General features: G+C 52.8%; 1 protein-coding gene across 4 annotated transcripts in view; it reads left to right on the top strand.

Moving 5' to 3' along the window:
• ALPK3 (alpha kinase 3) overlaps positions 1 to 24,501 on the top strand; it is a 57,135-nt gene extending 32,634 nt beyond the window's left edge. For all 4 annotated transcript variants that reach the window (XM_032593561.1, XM_032593563.1, XM_032593564.1 and 1 more), the window contains 9 exons: positions 6,108 to 8,127; positions 9,687 to 9,834; positions 10,222 to 10,349; positions 10,475 to 10,510; positions 12,878 to 13,158; positions 13,745 to 13,833; positions 14,619 to 14,854; positions 17,661 to 17,709; positions 18,554 to 24,501. In XM_032593561.1, the coding sequence (XP_032449452.1) occupies positions 6,108 to 8,127; positions 9,687 to 9,834; positions 10,222 to 10,349; positions 10,475 to 10,510; positions 12,878 to 13,158; positions 13,745 to 13,833; positions 14,619 to 14,854; positions 17,661 to 17,709; positions 18,554 to 18,899 (3,333 nt within the window). In that variant the 3' untranslated portion in view covers positions 18,900 to 24,501. The remainder of the gene's footprint in view (positions 1 to 6,107; positions 8,128 to 9,686; positions 9,835 to 10,221; positions 10,350 to 10,474; positions 10,511 to 12,877; positions 13,159 to 13,744; positions 13,834 to 14,618; positions 14,855 to 17,660; positions 17,710 to 18,553) is intronic.
• The last annotated feature ends 707 nt before the right edge of the window (positions 24,502 to 25,208 follow it).

The following is a 25,208-nucleotide window of genomic DNA, read 5'->3' as shown; positions in this document are numbered from 1 at the left end:
ATTTTGGATGCCACTAAATCAGTGTTTTGAGGAAAATTTATAGCATTAAATATTTATATTAGAAAAGAAGAAAGGTCTAAAGTCAAAATCTAAACTCCCATGTTGAGAAACTAGAAAGAGAAGATTAAAGTAAACCTGAAACAAGAAGGAAAGAGATAATAAAGAAAAGAGCAGAAAAATGATGACATTGAAAACAGAAAAGCTGTGGAGAAAATAAATTAAACCAAAATCTGGTTATTTGAAAAAAAAAATCAGTAATATTGATAAACTTCTAGCAAGACTCCCAAAGAAAAAAAAATGGGAGAAGACACAAATGACCAGCACCAAGAATGAAAGAAAGGCTTGATTGACTGGTGATCCTTTCGCTGTATGTAGGTGTATCAAAACATCAAGCTGTACACCTTAAATTATAGCATTTTTGTCAATTAATACCTCAATAAAGATTTTTTTAAAAAAAGAATGAAAGGTCAGGATGCCTGGGTGGCTCAGTCGGGTTGAGCGTCTGATTCTTGATTTCGGCTCAGGTCATGATCCCAGGGATGTGGGATTGAGCCCTGTGGCATGCTCTATACTGAGCTTGGAGCCTGCTTGAGGTTCTCTCTCTCTTTCCGTCTGCACCTCTCCCAGGCTTGCTTGTGTTCGCTCTCTCTCCAATAATAATAATAATAATAATAATAATAATAATAAAAGAATGACAGGTGGTATCACGAGAGACCCTGCCGCTATTAAAAAGATAATAAAGGGCTACTATGAAAAATTGTGCACATAGTTCAAAAACTTAGATGCAATAGACCAGTTCTTTAAAAACCACAAACTACCAAAACTCATGCAAACAATGAGACAATTTGAATAACTCTACAACTGTTACAGAAATAAAATTTGTAGTCAAAAATCTTCCAAAAAAGAAATTGTTAGGGCCAGATAGTTTTACTGGCAATTCTACCAAACGTTTAAAAATGATGAAACCTCAGTATCAGCTCTGGGTCTGGGTTTCAGGAGAAGGAGATTCCAGATCCTAGGCACTGCCCTCACCATTCCTGTTAACCTTCTGGTTTTGCTCTGCGCCCCTCCCCCCCACCCTTGGCTTCCCCAAACCATCGCTCCAGGGCCACGCCCCTTCTTGAGGGTTAGAATCTATAGTACTTCTCAGTCAGTAGTTGATTCCTGGATCCTCCTATGTGCTTGAGTCTGCAGGATGCAAAGGTGAATCAGACTGAGTCCTTAATCTCTGAGAATTTATGAGGAGGACAGTAAGGATGGAAAATTAAACCTACGGATGTTCTTTGTGGTGCAGAAGCTCACACAGAACCAGCTGGGTTCGCCACTGCTCACACAGTGGTTATTTTAAAGGAATACACAAGAGTCCTTCTTGTATCTCCACATAGTTCCAAATGTAGACACACACACACACACACACACACACACACACACACACACCCCACAGTGTTTAGAGAGGTCAGCTTTTGCAGAAGTGTCCAGAAAGTATCCAACTGATCATTCATCATATAGTTACTGAGCACCAAGTCTCTAACTCTGAGACACTGCTGCGTCCACCTCTTCAGAGGGGAAGAGTTTACACATTAGCAGGTGACACATGCATGAAACAAATAACTACGACGCAGAATGAGGGCATACTGATAAATTAGGTACATTTGCCATGGGTGCTTAGGGTAGGAAGCCACTAACTTTTTGGAGGGTGGGGTGAGGTGGAGGAGGGAACTCGCAGTCTTCAAAGAAGAGAAGAAACTTGAGCGCGGTCTTCAAGGATGAGAAGTCCTTCAGGTGAGTGAGGAGAAGGCTGAGACTGTCCCCTAGAGAGAAAATACACAAAGTAGTTATAAAACCACCCTGTAGTCAGTACAGTAACTTGGTGTTGGGCAGAGAGACCCAAGAGATGAACCCAGAGAGAGAGATGGGATCCTTGCGGAAGGAGGGGCATCGTTGATCACGCGAGGTTTTATTTACTTATTTTGGCTTTAAATTGAAAATTGCTGAAATACGTGTCATGTGCACATGGTATAAAATTTTAAAAGTAGAAAAGGTATATGGAGAATATGGTCTTCCTCAATTCCCTGACTCGCCACCCCACCCCCCACCTGTTCCTCCTCCCGAAGTCAGTTGCCAGAACCGGTTTCTTGGGCATCCTTCCAGAACTATTTTCTATGCACTTAAAAATATGTGTGTGTCTGTATATTTGCTGCAAAACGATTGCATATTGTACCTTCTGTCCACACCTTCCTTTCCTATTTGGATATTTATTTATTTATTTATTTAAGTTTATTTATTTCGAGAGAGGGAGAGGGGGAGAGAGAGAGGGAAAGAGAAAGGGAGAGAGAGAGAGAGAGAGAGAGAGAGAGAGAGAGAATAGCAGGGAAGGGGCAGAGAGAGAGAATCCCAAGCGAGTTCTGCACTGTCAGCACAGAGCCCAATGTGGGACTCAGACTCACAAACCGTGAGATCATGACCTGAGCTGAAACCAAGAGTCAGATGCTTAACCGACTGAGCCATCCAGATGCCCATATTTTTTTGTTTTTTAAAAAATGTTCATTTATTTTTGAGACGGCACAAGCAGGGGAGGGGCAGAGAGAGGGGGACTGAGGGTCCAAAGCAGCCTCCGCACTGACAGCATAGGGCCCGATGTGGGGCTTGAACTCGTGAACTGCCAGATCATGACTTGAGCTGAAACGAGAAGTCAGACACTCAACTGTCTGAGCCACCCAGGCACCCCTCTACTTGGATATTTATTTATTTGGAATATGGATGTACCATCATTCACTGGATCTGTTCTGTGTGGATGGAATTTAGGTAATTTCTAGTCTTTTGCTGTTATAAACTGTACTGCAGTGAATATCCTTGTATATAAGTCCATCTGCATTTATGTATCTATATTGTATAGCTATAGGATAAGTTCCTCATAATGGAACCGTTGGGTCAAAGAGTATAAGTGTTTCGGGGCACCTGGGTGGCTCAGTCGGTTAAGCATCCGACTTCAGCTCAGGTCATGATCTCATGGTTCGTGAGTTCGAGCCCCGCGTCAGGCTCTGTGCTGACACCTCAGAGCCTGGAGCCTGCTTTAGATTCTATGTCTTCCCCCACTCGCTCTCTGTCTCTCTCTCTCAAAAACAAATAAAGATCAAAAAGCAATTTAAAAGAGTATAAGCGTTTTTAGTTTTATTCGATGATGCCAAATCACTGTCCGTAGAGGCTGTGCTGACACCTGTTTCCCCATTCCCTGGCCAACAGAATGTTCTTAAACTTTTTGCTCTTTGAGGCTCGGGCTTTTAGGCTTTATCCTGTAAATGATGATAAGCCCTTGAGAGGTGTTTAAGCAGGGGAGTGTCACAATCAGATTTGTATTTTGGTAAGATCACTTGGGCTGCAGTGAGGGTAGGTGTTGAGCAGAGGCAAAGGCGAGGGTCACGAATGCCAGTCAGAAGGCTTCGCAGGTGTCTAGGCAAGACAGAATTGTTGGCAGCGTGGTTTAGGCAGTCGGCAGTGGAGACAGAGAAGGCGATGGATATTGAGACACCGAGGAAGTAGGTTCACTGGGACTCAGGGACTGATCAGGCTTGGGGATGGGGGAGTGAAGATAACTTTAATCAAAACCTCTGGGGGCACCTGGCTGGCTCAGCTGGTGGAGTGTGCGATTTTTGGGCTTGGGGTTGTGAGTTTGGGCCCCATGTTGGGTGTAGAGATTACCAAAAAATAAAATATGTTCTAAAAAACATGAAAGCTCTGTTCTCATCAGTCTTGTGTGAAAAGTTAGCATTTTCTTTATAGTTTTCATGTCCGTGTTAGTGGTTCCTAATTCCTAGAACGCCAGGAATTAACTGAAGGTTCTTTCTTCTTTCTTTCTTTCTTTCTTTCTTTCTTTCTTTCTTTCTTTCTTTCTTTCTTTCTTTCTTTCTTATTTTTACATTTATTTATTTTTGAGAGACAGCGTGAGCAGGGGAGGGGCAGAGAAAGAGGGAGACACAGACTCAGAAGCAGGCTCCAGGCTTCGAGCTGTCAGCACAGAGCCCGATGCGGGGCTCAAACCCATGGACCACGAGATCATGACCTGAGCCCAAGTTGGATGCTTAACTGACTGAGCCACCCAGGCATTCCCCGGTGTCTTAATTTTTTTATGATGAGCTATGATAAAGTGTTTGCATTACCCTTTCCCCCTGTCATTTTCTATCTTGTATTAGCCCCCACATTTTATTGTGGTGATTATCTCTGTTTAGTTAAAAATCCTCTATTTCTATCACCTGGTTTTTCAACTCTGAGCAAACCTTTGGCTCCTGGTTTGTGTAGGTGATACAGTCAAGGAGTTTATCCACTCACCTTATTCCTCCTTCCATTTTTGTACTCGTTATGTAATCTCTGCCGGGTCTGGGCATACAGCACTCACATTTTGCTCTGTTACTCTAAGCCCCTCCGGTTTTCGTCTCGGTTCTATGGTCAATAAGTATTTGATGCTCCCCGCCAGTCCTTTCCCTAATCACCTTTTGGTTTGCAGTGTGTTCTCTGGTAGTTTCCTCCAGCGGGGCTCATGGGAACGATATTCCTTAAATCCCTGTATGTGCAAAAGCCATTCTCCGAGCTTAGAGATGTTCAGGATTCCGCTTCAGCAGCGTGTTTTTGCTGGTGTTGTCTGAGATTGCTGCTATGGGGTGTTCTACTCTCCTTTCCCTGTGTATACAGTGTGCTCTTGGTTTTGGGGGTAGATTCTCGTGATTCATCGCTTACATACAACACCCGGTGCTCATCCCAACAAGTGCCCTCCTTAATGCCCATGACCCATTTTCCTCTCTCCCTCACCCCCCCCATAAACCCTCCGTTTGTTCTCCGTATTTAAGAGTCTCTTATGGTTTGCCTCCCTCTCTGTTTGAAACTATTTTTTTCCCCGTCCCTTCCCCCATGGTCTTCTGTTAAGTTTCTCAAGTTCCACATATGAGTGAAAACATATGATATCTGTCCTTCTCTGCCTGACTTATGTCACTCAGCATAATATCCTTCAGTTCCATCCACGTTGCTGCAAATGGCAGGATTTCATTCTTTCTCATTGCCAAGTAGTATCCCATCGTGTATATAAACCACATCTTCTTTATCCGTTCGTCAGTTGATGGACATTTAGGCTCTTTCCATAATTTGGCTATTGTTGAAAGTGCTGCTAGAGACATTGGGGTACATGTGCCCCTATGAATCAGCATGAAGTTTGCTTTTATTTTCTTGTTCACTTTGTTGATTTTGATCGTAATCAGGAGGAAAAGAGGCAAATTACTGTCTGATGCCACCATGTTTAGACCAGAAACCCTTCAATTATATTTGGGCACCATTCTAGTCTCGCAGCAGAGAGTGTGGGATTTGAAGCTAGACACGCCTTCTCAGCTTACCTGTCCTGCTCACTCTCTGACAGTGGACGATCACTTTCTCCCTCAGCCATTAGTATTCTTATCTCTAAAATGGAAATAATGCTCACAACAGTTTCATATTGTGAGGAGTGAGGCAATATGTATATAATAAGTAGGGACCTAGCAGAGTGCTTTGCGAATAGTGGGTGTTCAAAAGGGCAATAGCACAACGTTTCACTGACTTTTCCGCCACAGGTGGCATTCATAATTACTTTCACCTTCTCTGTCTGGATGTCACTCGCTCAGTGTTAATGGTGGATGCTGTCACTGAGGCCACTATGGGGAGACCCTTTGGCTCCTCCCATTTTTCCCATAATTCTATTCGCTGGCCGTTAGTGCCAAAAAAGAGGGGCAGGTCGATTGCTCAGAAGCCCTGGAGAGAGGATCCCCTCCTCCAAATGGCAGGGGTGAGGGGTGGGATGACACACGAGCAAGGTCTTTCGGGAAAGGCAGGGTTTCTTTGGGGAGAGATGGGAAGGGCCAGAGCGAGACCTGGATTCTGGATACTCCTTGGTCCAGACTCTTGGCATCAGGGATCGGGGTGGGCGGGCTTGGGACTTTGATCACGTGTGTTTAGCAGGCCTGAGCAAGCAGGTGGCGGGATTCCCGTCAGGGCACTTCTGGATGAGGTCAGAGCAGGCTGGGAGGCCAGGGTGAAAGGGATCCTAAGGCACACGTAGCCAAGTTCTTGCTTTTGTCCGTGTCGCTCAGGTCCCGGAATCCCAGGCAAACCCGGCTCCTACCATGCTGGCCAGTCACAGCGCCAGTACGGTCTCCTCCAGAAGCCAGGGCGTCATCGAGCCCATGGACACAGAGACCCGGGCGGATCAGAGGATGACATCTGCTGACCAGCAAGCCGGAGGCAAGAAGAATACAGAGGCGGACGGGAGGAGGCAGGTGGCTAGGAGGACCCAGGGAGACAGAACACAAACGACCCAGAGGACACAGGCAGATAGGGAGCCACAGGTGGACACTGAGCCACGAGACGGTGAGAGGACGGCGTCAGCCAGGAGTTCCCAGGAGGATGTGGTGGCACAGGGAAGGGAAGGAACGCGGGTGGAAAGGACGCAGGCAGACGAGAGGACGCGGGAAGAGAGAGGGATCCAGGAAGACAAGGGGACACGGTCAGAGGGGAGCATGTCCGCAGCCATAAAAGGTCAGTCAGAGAAGGGATCCGTGACCAGCCTCAGCCCACAGTCCAGAGCCCCTGAACGCCCACCTTCAGAGGGTCCGCAGCCTCCCCAGATTATTGAGTGTTTTGAACAGACCCCAGAAGGGTCCCCTGTCCCAGAAGAACCTGGTCTTGTGCTCAGATCTGAGGAGACGGCTGTGCCGGGTGCCCCAGCAGGTGGCCCCAAGCTCCCAGCACAGCAGCCTCCCCAGGGGGGGTTGGAGCAGCGGGGAGGGGTGAGATGCCAAGGGCCCGAGTGGTCGGGCCCGGTCAAGGGCAAGCCAGAGGATGGTCTCATCCCGTGCCCCACGGAGGAGCAGCCGGGGGCAGTGGATGTGGGTGGCTGTCCTCCGGCTGGCAGGAGCCCAGAGGCGCCCACTCTGCCCTCTGTCCCGGGGCCGGGCCTGACCCAGAGCTCTCAGGAGGCACGGCCCAGCACTCCGACCTCTCAGCACATAAGTGCCACTGCCTTCCCGCCCTCTGGGGACCAGGCCTTGCTGAGGTCAGCCCCGCCACTGCACCTGGGGCCAGGGACCCCCGCCCAGAGTCACCCACGAGCAACCGCGGCAGCCGACAGCGAGGGGGCCTGCGCCCAGGGGCCAGATGTGGAGGGGAGGCCCCCAGGACCCCGCGGCTGCGACCCTGGCCTCATAGACTCCCTGAAGAACTACTTGCTCCTGCTGCTGAAGCTATCCAGCACAGAGACGGGGGGCGGGGGCGCAGAGTCCCAGGAGGGGGCTGCCAGCGGGGCTCCGGTGCCCTCAGCCACTCTGGTCCCCAACGTGGAAGTGGCCGGTCTGAGCCCCAGGACGTCCAGGCGCATCCTGGAGCGCGTGGAGAACAACCATCTCGTGCAGAGCGCACAGACCCTGCTGCTGAGCCCCTGCACCTCCCGCCGCCTCACCGGCCTCCTGGACCGCGAGGTGCAGGCCGGCCGCCGGGCCCTGGCCGCAGCCCGGGGCCCTGCGCCCGGCACCCTCACCGTCCCTGCCATCGTGGTGGGCGAGGAGGAGGGCCCTGGGCTGGCCTCAGAAGGATCCAGTGAGGGCGAGGGAGAGGTTTCCCTCGAGGGGCCTGGGCTCCTGGGGACGTCCCAGGAGAGCAGCATGGGGGGGCCGCTGGCGGAGGCAGGTGGGCACACGGCCTCTGGTCAGGGACCACTCTCAGCAGACAGAGGGGCCCAGGAAGCCTTCCGAGAGGAGGAGGCCCCAGGGGAGGCTCTGACAGGTCTCCCTGCAGCCACACCCGAGGAACTAGCTCTGGGGGCCCGGAGGAAGAGATTTCTCCCCAAGGTCAGAGCGGTAGGAGATGGGGAGGCGGCCAAACCTGAAGAAAGGGAGAGCCCCACAGTCTCCCCCCGGGGGCTCAGGAAGGGCCTCGCGCCCGGGTCCCCGGGGACTCCCGGGCGGGAGAAACGCTCCCCTACCCAGGGCAGGAAGGCAGGCATGCTGGAGGTGCCGCGGCCCGAGGAGGCCAGCAGCCTGGACGCAGAGCTGGCCCCGGAGGAAGGCAAGCAGGACACCCCGGCCAAAGCCAGGAAAGCCAAAGAGCTGCTAAAAGGTGAGCAGTGGGGAGGGTGGGGGCCGGCCTCCCAGGAGAGTGATGCGGGGAGAGCGCCCTGCGGGGGGGGGGGGGGACACGAGCCCGAGAGGGGTTACTGAGGGCGTTCTCCTGTAATGACCCCACCGTCGTGGAGTCCTAGAGGCCTCGTTCTTGTCCTGGCTCTGCCCCTCGGGATTGGAAATAGCACCAGCTGTGGAACATCGAGAGGGAAGTGGGATAGAAGAAATCGGGTCCTCCCACGGTGCTCTAGGGGGAGCGCCAACATCCCCACCGTCCCCTATGTGCAGAATTGTCACATGAGTCCTGAACAGGAGGGGCTGGGACTCAGAGGCGGGCCTAGAGCCCACACTGAAGTTCTTCTCTCTCGCTCTCTTTTTTAAAAAAGTTTATTTATTTTAAGAGAGCGAGCACAAGTCGGGGAGGGGCAGAGAGAGGGAGAGAGGGAATCCCAAGCAGGCTCCATGCTGTCAGCACGGAGCCCAACTCGGAGCTCGAACTCATGAACCGTGAGATCGTGACCTGAGCTGAAATCAGGAGTTGGACGCTGGGCCATCTGAGCCACCCAGGTGCCCCCCTCTCTCTTTTTTTAATGCCACAAGAGCCTTTTGAGAAAAAAACTTTGTGTTTTGTTTTGTTTCTTTGCTGTTTTTAGTGAACTCAGTTCCTCTAAGAGATATTAAGGCCATTTGTGTAAAATCTGTTTCTTCTTGAGTGGGCTTTCCCAGCTAGTGTCCCTCCAGTGAATTCTCCCTTTTCACCTGTCAGACAGACAGTTGCCATAGCGTCCTCCACAATACGTTTACCATCCGATGGCTCTGTACGGACATGATTCTGGTACGGCAATTGCCGATTCTGGTAATCTGGGTTCTCTGTTTCTGCTTTCCATTCATCTGTTTAATCTCTCATGGATTTTGTTTTCTGTTTTTTCATTTTTTAAAATTTTAGTTGACACCTGGGGCGCCTGGGTGGCCCGGCTGGTTCAGTGTCCGACTCGTGGTTTCGGCTCAGGTCGCCGTCTCCCAGTTCGTGGGTTCAAGCCCCACATCGGGCTGCACGCTGACACCGTGGAGCCTGCTTGGAATTCTTTCTCTTGCCCCTCCCCACTACAGCTCACGCTGTCTCTCTCAAAATAAATAAACTTAAAAAAAATTTTTTTTGTAATTTTAGTTGACACACGCCGATACATGAGTTTCAGGTATATGACGCAGTGATTCAAGAATGCACATTATGCTGTGCTCCCCACGAGGGCGGGGTCCTCTCCCAACTGCTGTGTGTGTCCTCTGCTCTGAGGCTCCCCCAGGCCTGGGGGAGGAGCACAGAAGTGGGAACTTTCCAGCTCGGCTGTGTGATTCGGAGTCAGAGCAATATGGGGGTGGGGGGGAGGAGGGGAGGGACGCAGCTGGGGACCAGGAAGCAGCGTGTTTATGTGGAAGCCTGAATCCTGTTTTCCCTCACCTGTCCCACCAGGAACAACCAGGGAAGCTGGTGTAGGGCCAGCGAGGGCACAAGACCGAGGGGAAGTGGCTTGTCTCTCTCAACTGGGCCCCTGCTCTCAGCCCCACAGGTGATCCGGAAGATTCGGGTAGAGCAGTTTCCTGATGCCTCCGGCAGCCTGAAGCTCTGGTGTCAGTTTTTCAACATCCTGAGTGACTCCGTCTTGACTTGGGCCAAGGATCAGCGCCCAGTGGGCGAGGTGGGCAGGAGGTGAGCCGGCTGAGTAGTGCCTCCACTGACCGACTCCCTGGTTATGGTGCTAACAGGGTGGGGCATCGTCCTCACACTTTGGGTCTGTGCCCCCCATCTTCTGCTCACAGTAACCCAGTGGGGGGGGGGAGTTCTAGTATTTCCTTAGTAGAGAGGAGAAAATTGAGGCTCAGAAGTATTAAGTCACTTGCCCATAGTCACGCAGCTAGCGAGCATCAGGACTGCGGACCAGACCCGTGTGACCCAGGCCCAGCTCTTAACCGCGGCTCTCGGTGCCGGGGTCCCCGGCAGCGTCTGAGGGCAGGGTGGGAGGGTCCCGGGGACCACAGTCTGGCCCTGGGCTGCGCGTGGCCATGGTCCTCATGGGGAGGGTCTCCCTCCCTGCAGTGCAGGGGACGAGGGCCCGGCGGCCTTGGCCATCGTGCAGGCGTCCCCCGTGGACTGCGGCGTGTACCGATGCACCATCCACAATGAGCACGGCTCGGCCTCTACGGACTTCTGCCTCAGCCCCGAGGGTGAGCGCGCCCCTCCCGGGCTCCCGGCCCGGTGCGTCCCCTGCGGGAGGGCGACAGGCATCTCTGTAGAGACGGTGCAGGCAGCCAGCCTAAGGGTGGCTGCTTCCTCTTCTTTTTCTCCACAGTGTTGTCAGGATTCGTCTCCAGAGAAGAAGGCGAAGGTATGGTGCCCCTCCCCCCCACCCCAGGGGAGGAGCGGGCGGGCCTTCACCCCTACCCCTGCGGTCCACAGGGAGGGCCTTCTTTTAAGGACGCGGGATCCATTCCAAATGCCAAGTTTACCTCCACACCAGCTGCCCTTTGCCTCCTAGTTTAGGATAGGGCTCGGGAGGGGGGGTTGGGGAAGATGGGGTGGGGAGGAGGAGTGGCTAAGAGGCCCTTGCACAGGAAATTAATCCAGCCTTGTTCCCTTGGCCCACGTCGGAGCCCTTGATCAAGGGCAGGACTGGCCACTAGGACATACCTTACCCTGCTTGCTCCCTTCCCAGAGCTTCTCACGGTGCTCTGTGGGTTCCTGCATCAGATGCACATGGCACGGCTGCTAACGATGCAGTTTCTTGGGCCCTGCCGCAGATACCCTTAATTGTAACGTCTGGGGAAGGACCCAGGAAAACTGCATTTTCAGTAGGCTGTCTGGTGATTGTGACGTCCCCAAGTTATAAGGCATTTCCCCAAACATGAGGGGAAGAGTCTGTGAGGCTTCTGTCCGAGACGCACTAAGGGTCAGGACTGCGAAGGCAGCTGATGGTAGATGTTTAGAGCTTCACTGCCAACGAGTGCACTCGTTCATTCATTCATTCACTCATTTGATCAGCCAGTCACTGAACTAGTGCCTCTGTTCAGTTGTCAAGTTTATTCGATACCAAATATAACCCCACACCTAAAAGCTTCGTAGTAGTTCTTTAATGTCCTCAAACATCCGATTGCGTTTCCCCAGTTGTCTCCCAGGTGTTGGTTTACTTGGATTAGGAACCACTCACCACTTTGGGCTGACCTATGTTAAGTCTCTAATGTATGACTGTTCTTCATCGTTCCCCTTTTTTTGCCATTTATTTGTTGAAGTTGCTTGATGTGTAGAGTTGCTTACGCTCTAGATTTTGTTGATTTAACACCATTTCACACATTCTTCTACTCATGTGCTTCCCTTAAACTTATAATTAGATCAGGACGCCTGGATGGCTCAGTTGGTTAAGCGTCCCGACTTTGGCTCAGGTCATGGTCTCTTGGTCTGTGGGTTCGAGCCCCGCATCGGGCTCTGTGCTAACAGCTCAGAGCCCGGAGCCTGCTTCAGATTCTGTGTCTTCCTCCCTTTGCCCCTCCCCCACTCATACTCTGTCTCTCTCTCAAAAATAAACATTAAAAAAAACACAACAACTTGTAATTAGAGCAAGAGCTTGGTCAGATTCAGGTGCACTTTTGGGGGGAGGGGGTAAGAACACTTCACAGACGTGCCGTGTCTTTCCTTTCGCATCCTCTCTGGAGGCACAGAAAGCTTGTCATACTTTAGTAACATTAAGATTGATTCCTGCCTTCATTCAGTTGTTTCTGCCTGATCTGTCCTTTGGAAGAGTTTAAAAACTGTACCCGATACTTGTTACCTAGGGGTTTTTGCAATTACCAATTATTACCTAAATCCATTATTTCATTAGGATTTACAGCTAGAGTATCTTAATTCTGTCACTTCTTCATTCATCAGTTGATTTCTTCTGTTATTTGGTTGCCCTGAGACGGTGTCCTAGCATCCCCCAAAGGTCACCAGTGAGATCGAGGGGTTTTTTGAGGGAGGAATGAGTATTTCTTAAACTACAATTATGAATATTTTTAAAACATATTTGGTACGTTCACCACATTGTACAAACCATTGTGTTTAGTTGGTAAGATTGTCTGATTTGGGTCAATGGAAGCCCCTTTGGGAGGTTGGCTCCTGTGTCCTTCTTGGAGGTTGGCCTCCGGTCATTTTTGTAGCTTCTTTGCTCTCTGGTCGGACAAGGTAGGTCAGGTCCGTCGAGTATACTTCCTGCCACAGACCTGGAATCAACTGTTTCTTTAGGGAGCTCTGATTCCTTTTAGAGGGAAATGGTTTTCAGGGATCACAGTTTGAGCGCCAGGGCTGGATTGGTCCTGCAGACTTTCTGTTCCAGTCAAACATGTTGCTTGAGATGGAGACATTTCTTCATTTGAGCAAAACACCTAATTCCAAGATAAAGGAATTCTGGTGTCACGTACCAATTGTGATGTCCACGGAACCCCCCTCCCCTCCAGACACTGACAGAGTCCTTGTGATGTGTGGGTACACTCAGGCACTGTTACACAATGGGGGTTGTGTCAGACACAGTCCTGCCCTCGGGGGTTCACGGTCCGGTTTGGGACCCGTGGTGTGCATACACCTCAAGAGCAGGAATGCACGGAGAGTGGGCGTGCCAGCGTGGTGGGCAGGAGATGGTTCTGGCTTCTTCCTGCCCTGCAGAAGAGGGCAACCTCAGTTGGGCAGGAACTTCCAGTTTTCCACGTTTCCTGTTCCCCTTCAGTTGGAGAGGAGATTGAGATGACCCCCATGGTGTTTGCGAAGGGTCTGGCCGACTCGGGCTGCTGGGGGGACAAACTCTTTGGGCGCCTGGTGAGCGAGGAGCTACGAGGGGGTGGACACGGGTATGGCCTTCGGAAGGCCTCCCAGGCCAAGGTCATCTATGGGCTGGAGCCCATCTTCGAGTCAGGCCGCACGTGCATCATCAAGGTGTCCAGCCTGCTTGTGTTTGGGCCCAGCAGCGAGACTTCTCTCCTGGGCAGAAACTACGACGTCACCATCCAGGTACTGCGCCCCATCCCCCTTCCCTCCTTCCGCTCTTTCCCCTCCTCCCCCTCCCGGCTCAGGTCCTGTTGGGAGGCCCAGTGTGGGGCACAGACCATCTCAGCGTCAACCTCACGAGGCTCCTGGGATGGGTCTTGAGGAGAGCCTGAGACTCAGCCCAGGCTCTGTCTTTGGGGCCATTGTTTTCAAACCATATTTTTGTAGCAGAAACCTTTCCTGTTACCCTCACACATATCTTGCATGGGAGCCTGTGTGTGAGGTGAAAGGAGAGTGACTGGGTGGGGTGGACAGTCTAGGTCTCCCTCACTCCCCAAAGCGTGGCCTACGGGGCCCTGCCACCTTCGGCTGGGGCTCCAGGAAACACAGTTTGGAAACCACTTTGAAAACCAGCCTGAGGCCTCTTGTTTTGCAAATGAGAACAATGAGCTGCAGAGTAGGGAGCAGGGGAGGCATGAACCACCCCCCTCCCCAGGCCTGGAATCCTCCCTGCAGTCCTCTGGTGGGCGGCCCTCCCGCTTAGAGCCGGACATGATGGAGAACAGGAGAGCTTCCTTGCTGACCAGATTTGGTTCTCCTCAACCCACAGGGATGCAAGATCCAGAACATGAGTCGGGAGTACTGCAAGATCTTTGCGGCCGAAGCCCAGGCGGCACCCGGCTTTGGGGAGGTGCCCGAGTAAGTGCACAGAGAGGGGGTCATGCAGTCTCAGACCCGTTGACTGGAGCTTCGGCCCAGAACAGTGACTTCACAGCCCCTGGGGGGTGGGGGGGGGGCTTGTGCAAATGGGCCCCCAGCTAACCCCACGCTCTGCTCAATGGTCCCACGAAATCTAGAAATAAACACCTCCAGATTAACTGCCCACTTTAGAAAAGCCTCTGCTTGCTCTTCTGCGGAACTCCCCACCCCTTAGCTCAGTGTTGGCTGGGTTGCAGAATTCCGCACAGCAGATTCTGGGACTCTCGGAAGGGGAGAGGGTAGGCCAGACTTCCAGGCACCCTGGCCAGGACTGTTGGGTGGGCAGACAGCGTCAGTGCAGGGCCTCGTAGGAGTCGGCTAGAAATGGTCATCGTTTCCATGTTGAGGCCTGAACTCTTGACTCGAATACCGGGGTCTGGTCGGCGCTGAGCAGTCTGGCCGAATCCTCTCTGGAGGTGATCCTTTCCGTTTGACACATACTGGTCTTGGTCCCTCACCCAAGCCCGTCCTCCCGGGGCCATGGCACCGTTGGGTTCTAACCCCACTGACCTCGGAGAACGGACAGGACTCTGAAGCCAACGGCCCCCATTTCCTTTCCTGAACTCGGCGGAGCTCTGCTCTCTTTCTGTCCTTTGGCGTCAGGGCTGAGAATTCCCTTCGCAGAAGGGCCCTCCTTTGCGATCCAAGGGTAAAGATAGCTGAGATGGAGGGAGGAGTCTCTCGGGCCACACTTCCCGCTCACAGCACAGTGGAACTATGTTTAGGATCCTCCCACTGTATCTCATCTACCGGCCCGCAAACAATATCCCGTATGCCACCCTGGAGGAGGATCTGGGCAAGCCCCTGCAGCCCTACTGCTCGCGGGAATGGGGCTGCGCCGCGGCTCCGGCCGCGGCTCCGGAGGCACCTAGCAGCTCTGAGGTCAGGCAGAAATGCCAGACCTTCCAGCACTGGCTCTACCTGTGGACGAACGGCAGCTTCCTCGTCACGGATCTAGCAGGTACGAGAGTGTGGTGGGTGCGCCTGCGCGGGTGCATGGGGGCGGCGGGGGGCGGGGCCGGCGCATGCGCTCTCCTATTTCTTCGCCTTTGCTTTTCGCCGCGACCTCGTGGAGTAGACGCGACAGGCGCCATGTTGTGGGCGGCCCTGACACCCGCCGGGCCTCGCGCAGCCTGCTCTGTAACGGCAGGGGCATAAAGGAGCAGGCTCCAGGCTCCCGTTAAAATGAAAAAGGAATGGATTTCAAAGAACGTTATGTGGGGGCTAATTAAAACGCCACAACCACCTTTTCAGAATCTCCCGTCCTCCTTTCCCTCCAGCTTTGCTCTGGACTTTCCCCCTCTTCCTACTTCCCAAACTCTCCCCTCCATCCTCGCTCACTAGCTTACTGCCCCTTCTCCCTCCTCTCCTTCCTTCCCCTCCCCTTGCCCCCTCCTCCCCTGCTTCTTCCCTCTCATCTCTTCCTCTTCCTTCCCCTCCTCCTTCCTCTCTTCCCTTCCTCTTTCTTCCCCTCCTTCCTCCTCCTCCTCCTCCTCCCCCCTGCCCTCCTTCCTCTCCCTTCCTCTTCCCCCTCCTCCCTACTTCTCCTTCCTTCCTCTTCCTTTTCTTCCCCCTCCACCATCCTTTCCTCCCTTCCTCTTACCCTTCCCCCTCTCCCCCTCACCTCCTCTACTCCTCCTCCTCTTTTCCTTTTCCTCCCCCTCCTCCTTCCCTCCCCTCCTCTTCCTCTCCTCTCTTTCTCTCCCTTATCCTCCTACCCCACTCTCTTCTTCCTCCTCCCCTCTTCCTTCCTCTCTTCTCTTCCTCTTCCTCCCCTCCTCCTCCTCCCCCTACTCCTCCTTCCTCTCCTTTCTTCCTCTTCTCTCTTCCTCCTCCTTCCCCTCCTCCTCTTCCCATCCTCCTCCCCCTCCTCTTTCCTTTCCTCTCTTCCTCTTCCTTTCCCTCTCCCTCCTCCCCTCATCCTATCCTCCTCCTTTCTCTCTTCCTTTCCTCCTCCTCCTCTTCCTCCTCTACTTTGTTAGCTCTGTATTACATGAACCAACTCAGTCTCTCTGGCTTTCTTTTATTTCTATCTCTCCCATTACTCAGACTTCCCCCTCCAACAAAGGCCAGCAAAGCACAAATCCTCCTCCTTTTCCTGATCAGTCCTTCCCAGGCCTACTTACTCTCTAACCAGAACCAGGCAGGGGGGAGGAAAAGAGATTTTCTCTACAGTGGGAGGAGAGGGATGCTGGGAATATCACACATGACCTCATCTAGTCCCCAGTGTGCATTAGTGAGAAAACCAAGGGCCGGAGACAGAAAACCGGCTCAAGTGTGCTTTTCGTTAGGATTGAACTGCACTGCAAATATGGTATATATAATTCTGTATATTGGGGGGGGGACTGGTAGCACATTAAGCTATTGTCATTCATTCTGTTTGTTGACTCCATCCATCCTTCCTTCCATCCATCCAACATCTACCCAACATCGGGGAGCTAAAAAGGCGAATGGGGAATCGTTACTGTCCTCAGGAAGCTGTGATAAGTATACCAGTTTCTAGTACGAGATGATCATGCAATGTAGTAGGAAGAGCTGGGGGTTGGAGAAATTAGGCTTTAGTCTACATCTCATGGCTTTTCTGCTGGTCTCTGTAAACCCAAGGGAAAGCCAAAGCACAGACAGAGTGGGCCCCTTAATCTCCCCGAGTTTCACCACCCTTTCCCCCCCAAGGGGTGACAGTATCCTCCTTGCCTCCCAGACTGGCTGCGAGGCCTGAGTGAGGTGGTGTCCATGGGCACCTTCTGCAAACTGAAATTCTGTGCCAACGTAAGGGATCATGGCTAGTGTGGGGCAGAGTGCAAGGTGATGGCCCTGAGAGAGAAATGACAGATTAACGCCTCCTGTATGACCTCTGTGTTTCAGACACTAAATCAGAGCCCTGCACACCCCATGATGCTCTCAATACCCCAGCGAGGTGGGCAGCGTTGCCCCACTCTTACAGCTGAGGGTTGGAGGTAGTTCTCGCAGCTTGGAAGGGATGGGGCTGAAATCAGTCCGGGTGTGCCCGCCTCTCAGGCCCATGCGTGTGTCCCTCTGTCACATGCAGCACTGAGCCCTGCTAGTGACAGGCGGGTTCCCGCAAGGGTGTGACCAGACAGTTGGAAAGTGGGGAGAGGTTCCTACTCTAACGTTGGACGCTGGGATGCTGGGTGGACTGGCCAGGGTGGGGACCGTTCCTCCGTGTCTGTTCTCCCAACACTGCCTTCCTCTAGTCCTGTGTGGATGCTTGCCTGCTGTCTGTGTGAGTACGTGGAACCCAGTCTCATCCAGTGTTACTCTTCTGCTGGTCCAGCCTGACTGACTTTCATGTTCCGCCTCCTCGCTCTTGCCCAGATAGGCTAATCTGGTAAGAGGAAGGAGCAAAGGTTAGCTCAAAGCCAGAGGCCAGCCCAGTTTGTGGCCTAGTGTGATCCAACAGAGGCAGGATTGAACAGCTGGAAGAGTTTGGGATCTAGGAGTAAGAAAAACTGAACTTTTACTTTGACTCAGTGGCCAAGGCCCATGGTCAGTGCTCAGTTATCAAATGAATGAATGAATGTGACCTTGCTTTGGTCCCTTACCTCTGAGCCTATCTCCTCACCCGTGAGAATGGGATATTATTGCCACTAACAACATAGAGTTGCCCACACCACCTGTGATACAGGTCAGAGGTGATGGCGTGCCCTGAACCCTGGCAAGTTCCTGCTCAATGATACCCATCTTGGAGAGGTGGGGGCCCTGGAACCGGCCCGGGCTGCTCAACTCCCAGCTCTCTCTCTTTCCAGGGGTTGATTGGAAGATGACTGATGTGCAGATTGCTACCAAACTACGAGGGTGAGTGGTTCTTGGGGACAGGAGGCCCTCTGAGAATCTTCTCGGGGTGTGAAATTGTCAAAGGTCTTCTGGGTCTCCATCCCTGAGGTACTGGGCCTGTGGCCGAATGGTCCTAGCTGCCTTGGCGGACGTATAGTAATGTCCCAGGGACTGCTGACCGTCCCCCACCCCCGTGCCCCTGACCCCAGGTCTGGACCAGAAGCATTTTTTAAATTTATTTTTTTAACTTATTTTTAATGTTTATTTTATTTTTGAGAGAGAGAGAGAGAGAGAGAGAGAGAGAGCATGAGTGGGGGAGGGGCAGAGAGAAGGGAGACAGAATCGGAAGCAGGCTCCAGGCTCTGAGCTGTCAGCACAGAGCCCGATATGGGGCTCGGACCCATGAACCATGAGCTCATGACCTGAGCTGAAGTCGGACACTTTAACCGACTGAGCCCTCTGGGCGCCCCTGGACCAACAGTATTGACCCCGCACACAGGCTCACCTGCTCACCTGCAGCCCTGGGCTCCTCTTTCTTCTCGCTTGAGAAAGCTCATCGGGGTGCAGATGAGCAGGGCCCTGGGAGGAAAGTGGTGATGTGGAGTCTGCTCTACTTAATACTGAAAAGGCAGGTCATCCGCACACCGATTAGCGTGGATGTGATGAGTTCCTGTGCCGCGGCGTAAGGAGGCCTCAGTTTAAAATTGAGGTTTGGGATGCTGCCCCGTGAGGTAGTGCCCAGCTGGACTCCCAGCCCCCCTGAAAGGGTAGGGCGTGACCCTGGCCCTGGCCACCCCAGAGTAGGCCCCCCAAGGGCTCTCACTCTGGGGGGAGCTCCCACTCAGCTCTTCCTGTTTGGCTGCAGATACCAAGGCCTCAAGGAGAGCTGCTTCCCGGCCCTGCTGGACCAGTTTGCCTCTTCCCACCAGTGCAACACCTTCTGTGAGATGCTGGGGCTAAAACCCCTCAAGGGCCCCGAGGCCGCCCACCCTCAAGCCAAGGCCAAAGGCTCCAAGAGTCCATCTACTGGCAGGAAGGGCGCCCAGCTGAGTCCTCAGCCCCAGAGGAAAGGCCCCCCCAGTCCCCAGGGCACCCGGAAGAATACTCCAAGCTCCAAGGCCACCCCTCAGGCCTCAGAGGCACTCACCGCCCAGTTACTGGGACAGCCTCCCATCCAAGAGGGCGGCCTCAAGGCCCAGGGCATGCGGTAGCCCCCCACGGGAGGCTCGGGGCCTCCGCCCAGCAGCAGACCAACAAGGAAGCAGCTTGAACTGATGGAGACTTGCCCAATACGGAACTAACCAGGGAAGGTGCACCGGGGAGGCACCACTCGGGGGCCTCTCTGGGCAGCCTCTCCTCGATCCGCTCCTCAGCAGACGGCTTTTGTGCGTGGCACCCAGTGGCCTCTCCTGGTGCCAGCGTCACCCGGGGCTCCCAGACCGCAGCCCCAAGTGTCTGGCGGCCCAGGCCCTTCTTGAAGTTTACACTGGCCACTGCCGGAGGCTCCCGAGTCCTCTGCATGAGCTCTGCACCCAGCCCCCCGCCCTGCCGGACCCTGCGGTGAATGTTGTACCCTGGGGGCACGCAGGCCAGCCTTTACCCTTCTCCTTTGCTTGGCCCCGATCTGTCCTCGGGGCTCCAGACTGCCCCAGCCGTGTCTGGCCTGGTGACTCTCTTTCCAGCTACGTGGCTTCATTCTTCCCAGCTTGTCCTACAACTAACCGGTCACTGAGCCCACGTGGGGCTCAGTGCCCTTCCAGAGCCTGTCGTGTTCCTGTGCCGTGGTCTTTGGTGACGTGTGTTCATGCCCTTCCTTCTCCCAGCACACAGATACTCACTCCCCTGAATCCTCTGCTCCCGCACCCCGATCTCCATCTGCAGCTTTGAGCCCTGTCACAGCCCGCCCGTCCTGCCTCTGCTGCCTCCTTGCGCGTCCCCATGCCCAGGGGCTCCACCAGCCAGATTCCTCCCCAGCCTCTCCCAGACCCCTTGCCTGTGAGGCGAGAAGTGGCATGAGGGTTGTGTCATCGGCTGTGGCCAGAGGGAAGGTGTTGACTTGGAGGGACCTTGTGCTCCATACGGAAAGGAGACACAGTCACAGTGAATTTCACATCCCCTCTAGACCGGGCCGGAGGGCTAGGCTCTTCTCCGGGGGGTGGGGTGGGGGGAACGCCCTTGGGAGTTGCAGGAAGGGCGAAGCCCACCCGCATGCTGGGGTGGAGGGGAGTCTCTGTGCCTGGGAACTAGGACGTGTGCCCCCAGCCATTAGCTCTCGATCCTGGGGCTCCAGCTCTGGGCTTCACGTAGGGGCCCCCAAGGAACTGCTGTGCTCGGCCCAGCACCCTGGGTCCTTCCCGAGGGCCCCTCCTTGAGGCCTGGGGCGGGATGGGTCTGGTGCTAGTCTGCTCCCCTTGGAATGCAATAAAGGCAGCAACTGTGTACCCCGCTTGCCCTTATCTGGTGTGGTTGTGGGTATACGGAGTCAGGGTCCCCTCTCCCCAGGCAGGTGCTCTGAGGGGATCCTGCAGCCCCTGGGCCCTCTGGTATGATGAACCCAGGTTTTGGCTCCTGGATTGACGTTCAGTCTCAGCCTTTTGTGGCCACGGCTAGACAGTCTGTGCATCTTGCACGACGAGGCTGATGGCTGTGTCCCTGAACGGGGTCCTGGGGACTGAGGCCTTTGGAATTGTTCCTTCCTTTGGAAGAGGAACACAAAGGAAGGAACCTAGGAAGGAAGAACAGAGCTGGAGGCCTTGGGGAGATGCCCAGTGTGTCTGGCTCTCTCCATGGCAACGAGGCCAGCTCAGGGCACAACCAGCATCTGCCTCTCAGCCGCTCGCTGACCATTTCCTGCTTCCCCAGGTGCAGAGACTTCTTGTTCTCAACCCCATGCCACCACCCAGGCCTTTTCTTGCCTGTCATTTGTGCCCCTCCGTTTTGACATTTCTGACCTCTCTACCTCGTCTTGTGCTCAGGTGACTCTCCCCACCTTTTCCTCTTCTCCCAGTGTGCCCCCAACCCTCCCAGTCTGCATATCCAGACCGCCTTGGTGAACTGAGAGTTGGAATATTAGTCATTCATCCATTCATTCAACAGACGTACACTGAGCACCTGCTTTGTGCCAGACCCTGAGTTGACCGCTGTTGGAGGCAAAGATACATGAGGGGGTATCAAAGGAGCCTCTTTGCGTTAGGTTTCTTGGATTTTGCGCCACAGAAATGGACTCTGACCAACTTAAGCAAGGAGAAGGGGTTTGTGGGAAAGGTGTTGGGGCAGCTCCAAGAACCAAAGGAATAGCTGATGATTGGCTTTGAGGAGTAGCTTCAGAGCTACTCTATTCACCAACCACCCATTGGTTCCAATGGGATTCCCTTCACGCAAGATTCAGATTCCTGTCCTAGAGCTCAGGGCATCATGGAGCAGGGCAGTGGCAGTTTCCCAAAGCATAGGGATACTTACCAGAAGGATGGTGGAGAATGGAATGGTAGGAAAGGCTTGGTGGCAGCAACAAAGATACACACACACACACACACACACACACACACTGTTCTTCCCCACCTGATGTATCACGACTCTCTCACATACAGCCAAGAACAAGTTCCTCTCTGCTTGGGGAGACCATTCAAGGTCACATCCAATGACTAAGTCCAAGGGGTAGTGACCAGGGCTACCATTGTCCCAAGTCCAGCGTCACTAGTGACACTCTTCTCTCTTTTATATAATTCCATTTTGAAATTCTGCGACCTGTGGATTAAGTGGTGAAAGTAACTGTATTCAACCCAAGTCCTTGGACCCAGCAAGAAAGGAAGCATGGGTAAAGGCTGCAGTCCATTTCCAGAATAGGTCATGAGAACTAGTGTTCATGACGAGGGATGCTTTGCCCGTCGGCGTGACCCAAAACTTCAGAAGTCCAGCTCCTCGGTGGTCCTGCCTGCGTGGTGGGCGTTTATTTACCATAGGACCTGGCAGTGGGGGGGGCACCCTAAGACTCACCCCACATCCACCTGTGCTCCCGCCTCCTTTTATGTAGCGACAATATTTTCCCTCGATAACATTAACCATCTTACGACTCCCACGACCTCTTGTTATGTGTTCTCAGAGGTTTAAGGAGCCTGAAATGATCAGGTGCCTTAGCTTCTAATTCAGCTTATTATTATGACATTTTGAGGATGTGTCTCCTTGGAGACTAAAGCCTCATCCCAAAGCTCAGGTATGTGAAGAGTAATGAGATGTGGTGACAGCACATCTCCACCCTGCTTCCCAGCCTGTGAGAGCGACCTAATACCATGACTCGGTTGCCAGTTCAGAGCCTATGCGACATCCTGCGGGTCTGGCCCAACCTTTCAAGGTATCATTTCTCAACCCGGGCCATCACTGAGTTTTCTGCAAACTATCTCACCATATCATGAAGCTGACTGCTTCTGGACTGTGGGGACCCTGACAAGATGAGGGAATGCCACAGGCATCAACCCATTACTTTACTTTTGCTGTAAAGTGCATCCTTGGGTTGAATGTACTGTGTGGGGATACCACAGTGACGTTTACAGCATTCGAGAATTCCATGGGTGATGACGGTTGGAGAGGCATGTTGGAGAAGGAAAGTCAATGCAAAGCCGGATATGAAGGACCCATAGTGGTCAAGACAAACCCTGCCCCCTTGAGGTGATAGGTATAGACCGGGGGGGGGGGGGGGCTGAGGAGCAGGGCGGGAGGGGGCATCGTGGAAGGATGAGTGAGGCACTCACACACGCGGCCACACTTGTGCCTTCAGAGCATCCCCTTAATGATGGAGTGCTTCTGGACATGGCTCACTATGGCTGGGTGCTTCGGATAACCGGGCTCGTGAGGCCACTTGCTATGCTGTAGCTGAACATTTAGGCTGCCCCAGAGCCCGGTGGCAAGCCGGAGGACCCTGTCTCAAAAGGATAAGAGTTACTTATTGGCCAGAGCAACACTTGGTTCTGAACCCTGGGTTCCCCTGCCATGCTTGTTAGGACTTGCCAGAAGCATCATTATGCTGTGCTGGGCCACAGGCCCCACATGGTTCCCCAATACACCACAGACAGACAGATACCTCAGGCACGACATTTGTCCTGTCACGTGGCCTGGTAGGAGAACCATTTGTACTAAAGGCTGTCCCCGCCGGAGAACCTGCTCGGGGCCCACCCCAAAGCTGGTGGCCTTCTGGGTCAGTGAGCACGTGGGTTGGAGCAAGATGCCCTAACATGGCATTTTTGCCTGGAATTGGGTCTTTGTGGTAAGGGATTCGAAATGAAGTCACTTGTTCTACACTATGGGGGAAAATATTCTGACCTAATCAGACCCCTTCACCCCCAGGAACTTTATCAAGACCTTTTTTTTTCACGTGATTTGTCTCCCACCTCTGACTCACATATGTCTTCTCAAGGCACGTAGGGACACTGCTGACCTCCAGGCTCTATCAGCGTGATGCCATCAGTGTGAGGGAATGTGGTGGCGGTGAGGGCAGCGTCCCTGTGAGCCGGCTGAGCCACAGAGCTGGACGGCTGAGATGTTCTGTACCTTTAAGCCAGGACAGCAGAGCAATATACCCCAGGCCAAGTGAAGATGTTTCTGACGTTCTTTGTTCATCAAAGTAGAAGAAAAACATGAATTCACTAGATCAAAGGATTCATACCAAGTGCTGGATGAACTTGCTTTAGCAGGAAGACCGTCTCTGGAACAGCACCTGCCATTGGAGACGTCACTTTTTAAAACTTGAGGCAATCCGGAGACCTCTCGGTGTTTTGCACTGGCCCAGCTGACCTGTGGTAGGCATTGCTATGACTTCCCCCTCAAGGTTTTGATAGCTACACTAATTTCTACATTGCCCCTAGGAATGCGGTCCTGCTTTCGATTTACCGTTTTGGTAGAGAGGGGGATTCCAATGGCTTGTGCTTGTCCTGTCCTATTCTGTTGCTCTCACCCCACACATCAGAGCGCCAGTGTGGGAGTGATGCCTATTTCAAAAACATATCCATTTCATCTCTTCACTCAAAATAATCCTTGGTTGCCTTTGAGGTTCCAGTGTGTTTACTCTGGTGCAAATTTGGTTTAGTAATCATCCCCATTGGTTGACAGGTCGCATACTTTTCTGTTGTCCCCAGAAAATGGCCATGGCTTGAAGCCAGTGTCTTACAGAACCCCTCTCCCCATGTTTGGATATTTTCCCTTTCCTTGTCTAGTTCCCAGATAAATGGACACAGATCCCTTTGGGGAAGGCCAAGGAAGGTTCGCAATATATATCTAAATGTCAAAGTAAGGTTTCCCTTCCAAGATGTTTGACTTGCTCTCCATTGAAGGTCTGGAAATTAGTAGGAGGTTTTGACGTGACCTTGGCAGCTTGAGACAGACCTGTCTGCCCAACCAGAAGTCTTTGGTTACGGTAACAACTAGGTGATATCTTAGGGACTGTCTGGTCTTTTTCATTCCTGGGACCCGGTGATCGATTAGCCACAGCCAGGGGTCTGGCTTCCATGCCCATGACCATTTTGATGACTCATCTACTTTGTTCCTTGTATCTATCTCTGCTGCTGAGATCAGGAAGCTCGTTCTCACAGCATCTCTTCCAACCAGCCTTCCAGACTAGAGAGGAAAGCCAGGAGCGCCTCACACATGTATTTCTCATGGCAAGGAGCGAGACCATCTGCTGGGGCCTGTCAGGGGACAGCGAGAGGGTGGATGGGCTGGACGCATGCAAGGGACCCAATAAAGCATTCTTGTTTCCTGACATCTGTGATTTCCTGCTTTCTCGGATATTTGGTCTTTTAAAAAATATAATTCAGCATGGCTCAACATTTGGTCCAGACTTGGATTATTCACCCCCCACCTCCACCACCCCCCAAGGATAAAAACCGTATCAAGCTGTGTGGACTCCTACATGCAATGTAGAATCTCCGGTGAGCAAACATATCAATAAATATCACCTGAACCACAATTATATTCCACCTCTCTTGGTCCAAAAGCCTTTTACAAGTCCCCATAGATTTTCCCTATGGTTTTTGACAAGGCGTATTAGCTAGTTCATACAGTTTCTTCTGGGGGTATCTCTTCTTTTTCCCGACCGGACTCTGCTGCGCGTCCCCGGAGCTATGTTGAGCGTGCATTCTGGTTATTGGCAGATCGACAGTGTAATGTGAGGCAGGGTTTGGGTCTCAGTGACTTGAGATAAAACTCAGGGAGGCTGTCTCATTTATGGGAAAAGGAGATTTGCACACTGAAAACCCATCTCACTAACTTTTTTAAAGTTTATTAATTTTTGAGAGAGAGCGTGCACGAGCAGCGAGAGGGGCAGACAGAGGGAGAGAGAGAGAATCCCAAGCAGCCTCCCGCTGTCAGCACAAAGTCCCCCGCGGGGCTCAAATGCATGAACTATGAGATCATGCCCTGAGCTGAAACCAAGAGCCTGACACTTTAACCAACTGAGCCACCCAGGTGCCCCTCGCTAATTTTTAACGAGAAATTTAACCATCCGGGAGACGGGACACTTGTGGTAAGCTGAA

The sequence above is a fragment of the Lynx canadensis genome, chromosome B3 (genome assembly GCF_007474595.2).
Source record: "Lynx canadensis isolate LIC74 chromosome B3, mLynCan4.pri.v2, whole genome shotgun sequence".
NCBI lineage: Eukaryota > Metazoa > Chordata > Mammalia > Carnivora > Felidae > Lynx > Lynx canadensis.
Note: the sequence above shows the minus strand (reverse complement) of the source record. Positions and strands in the feature narration are given on the sequence as shown.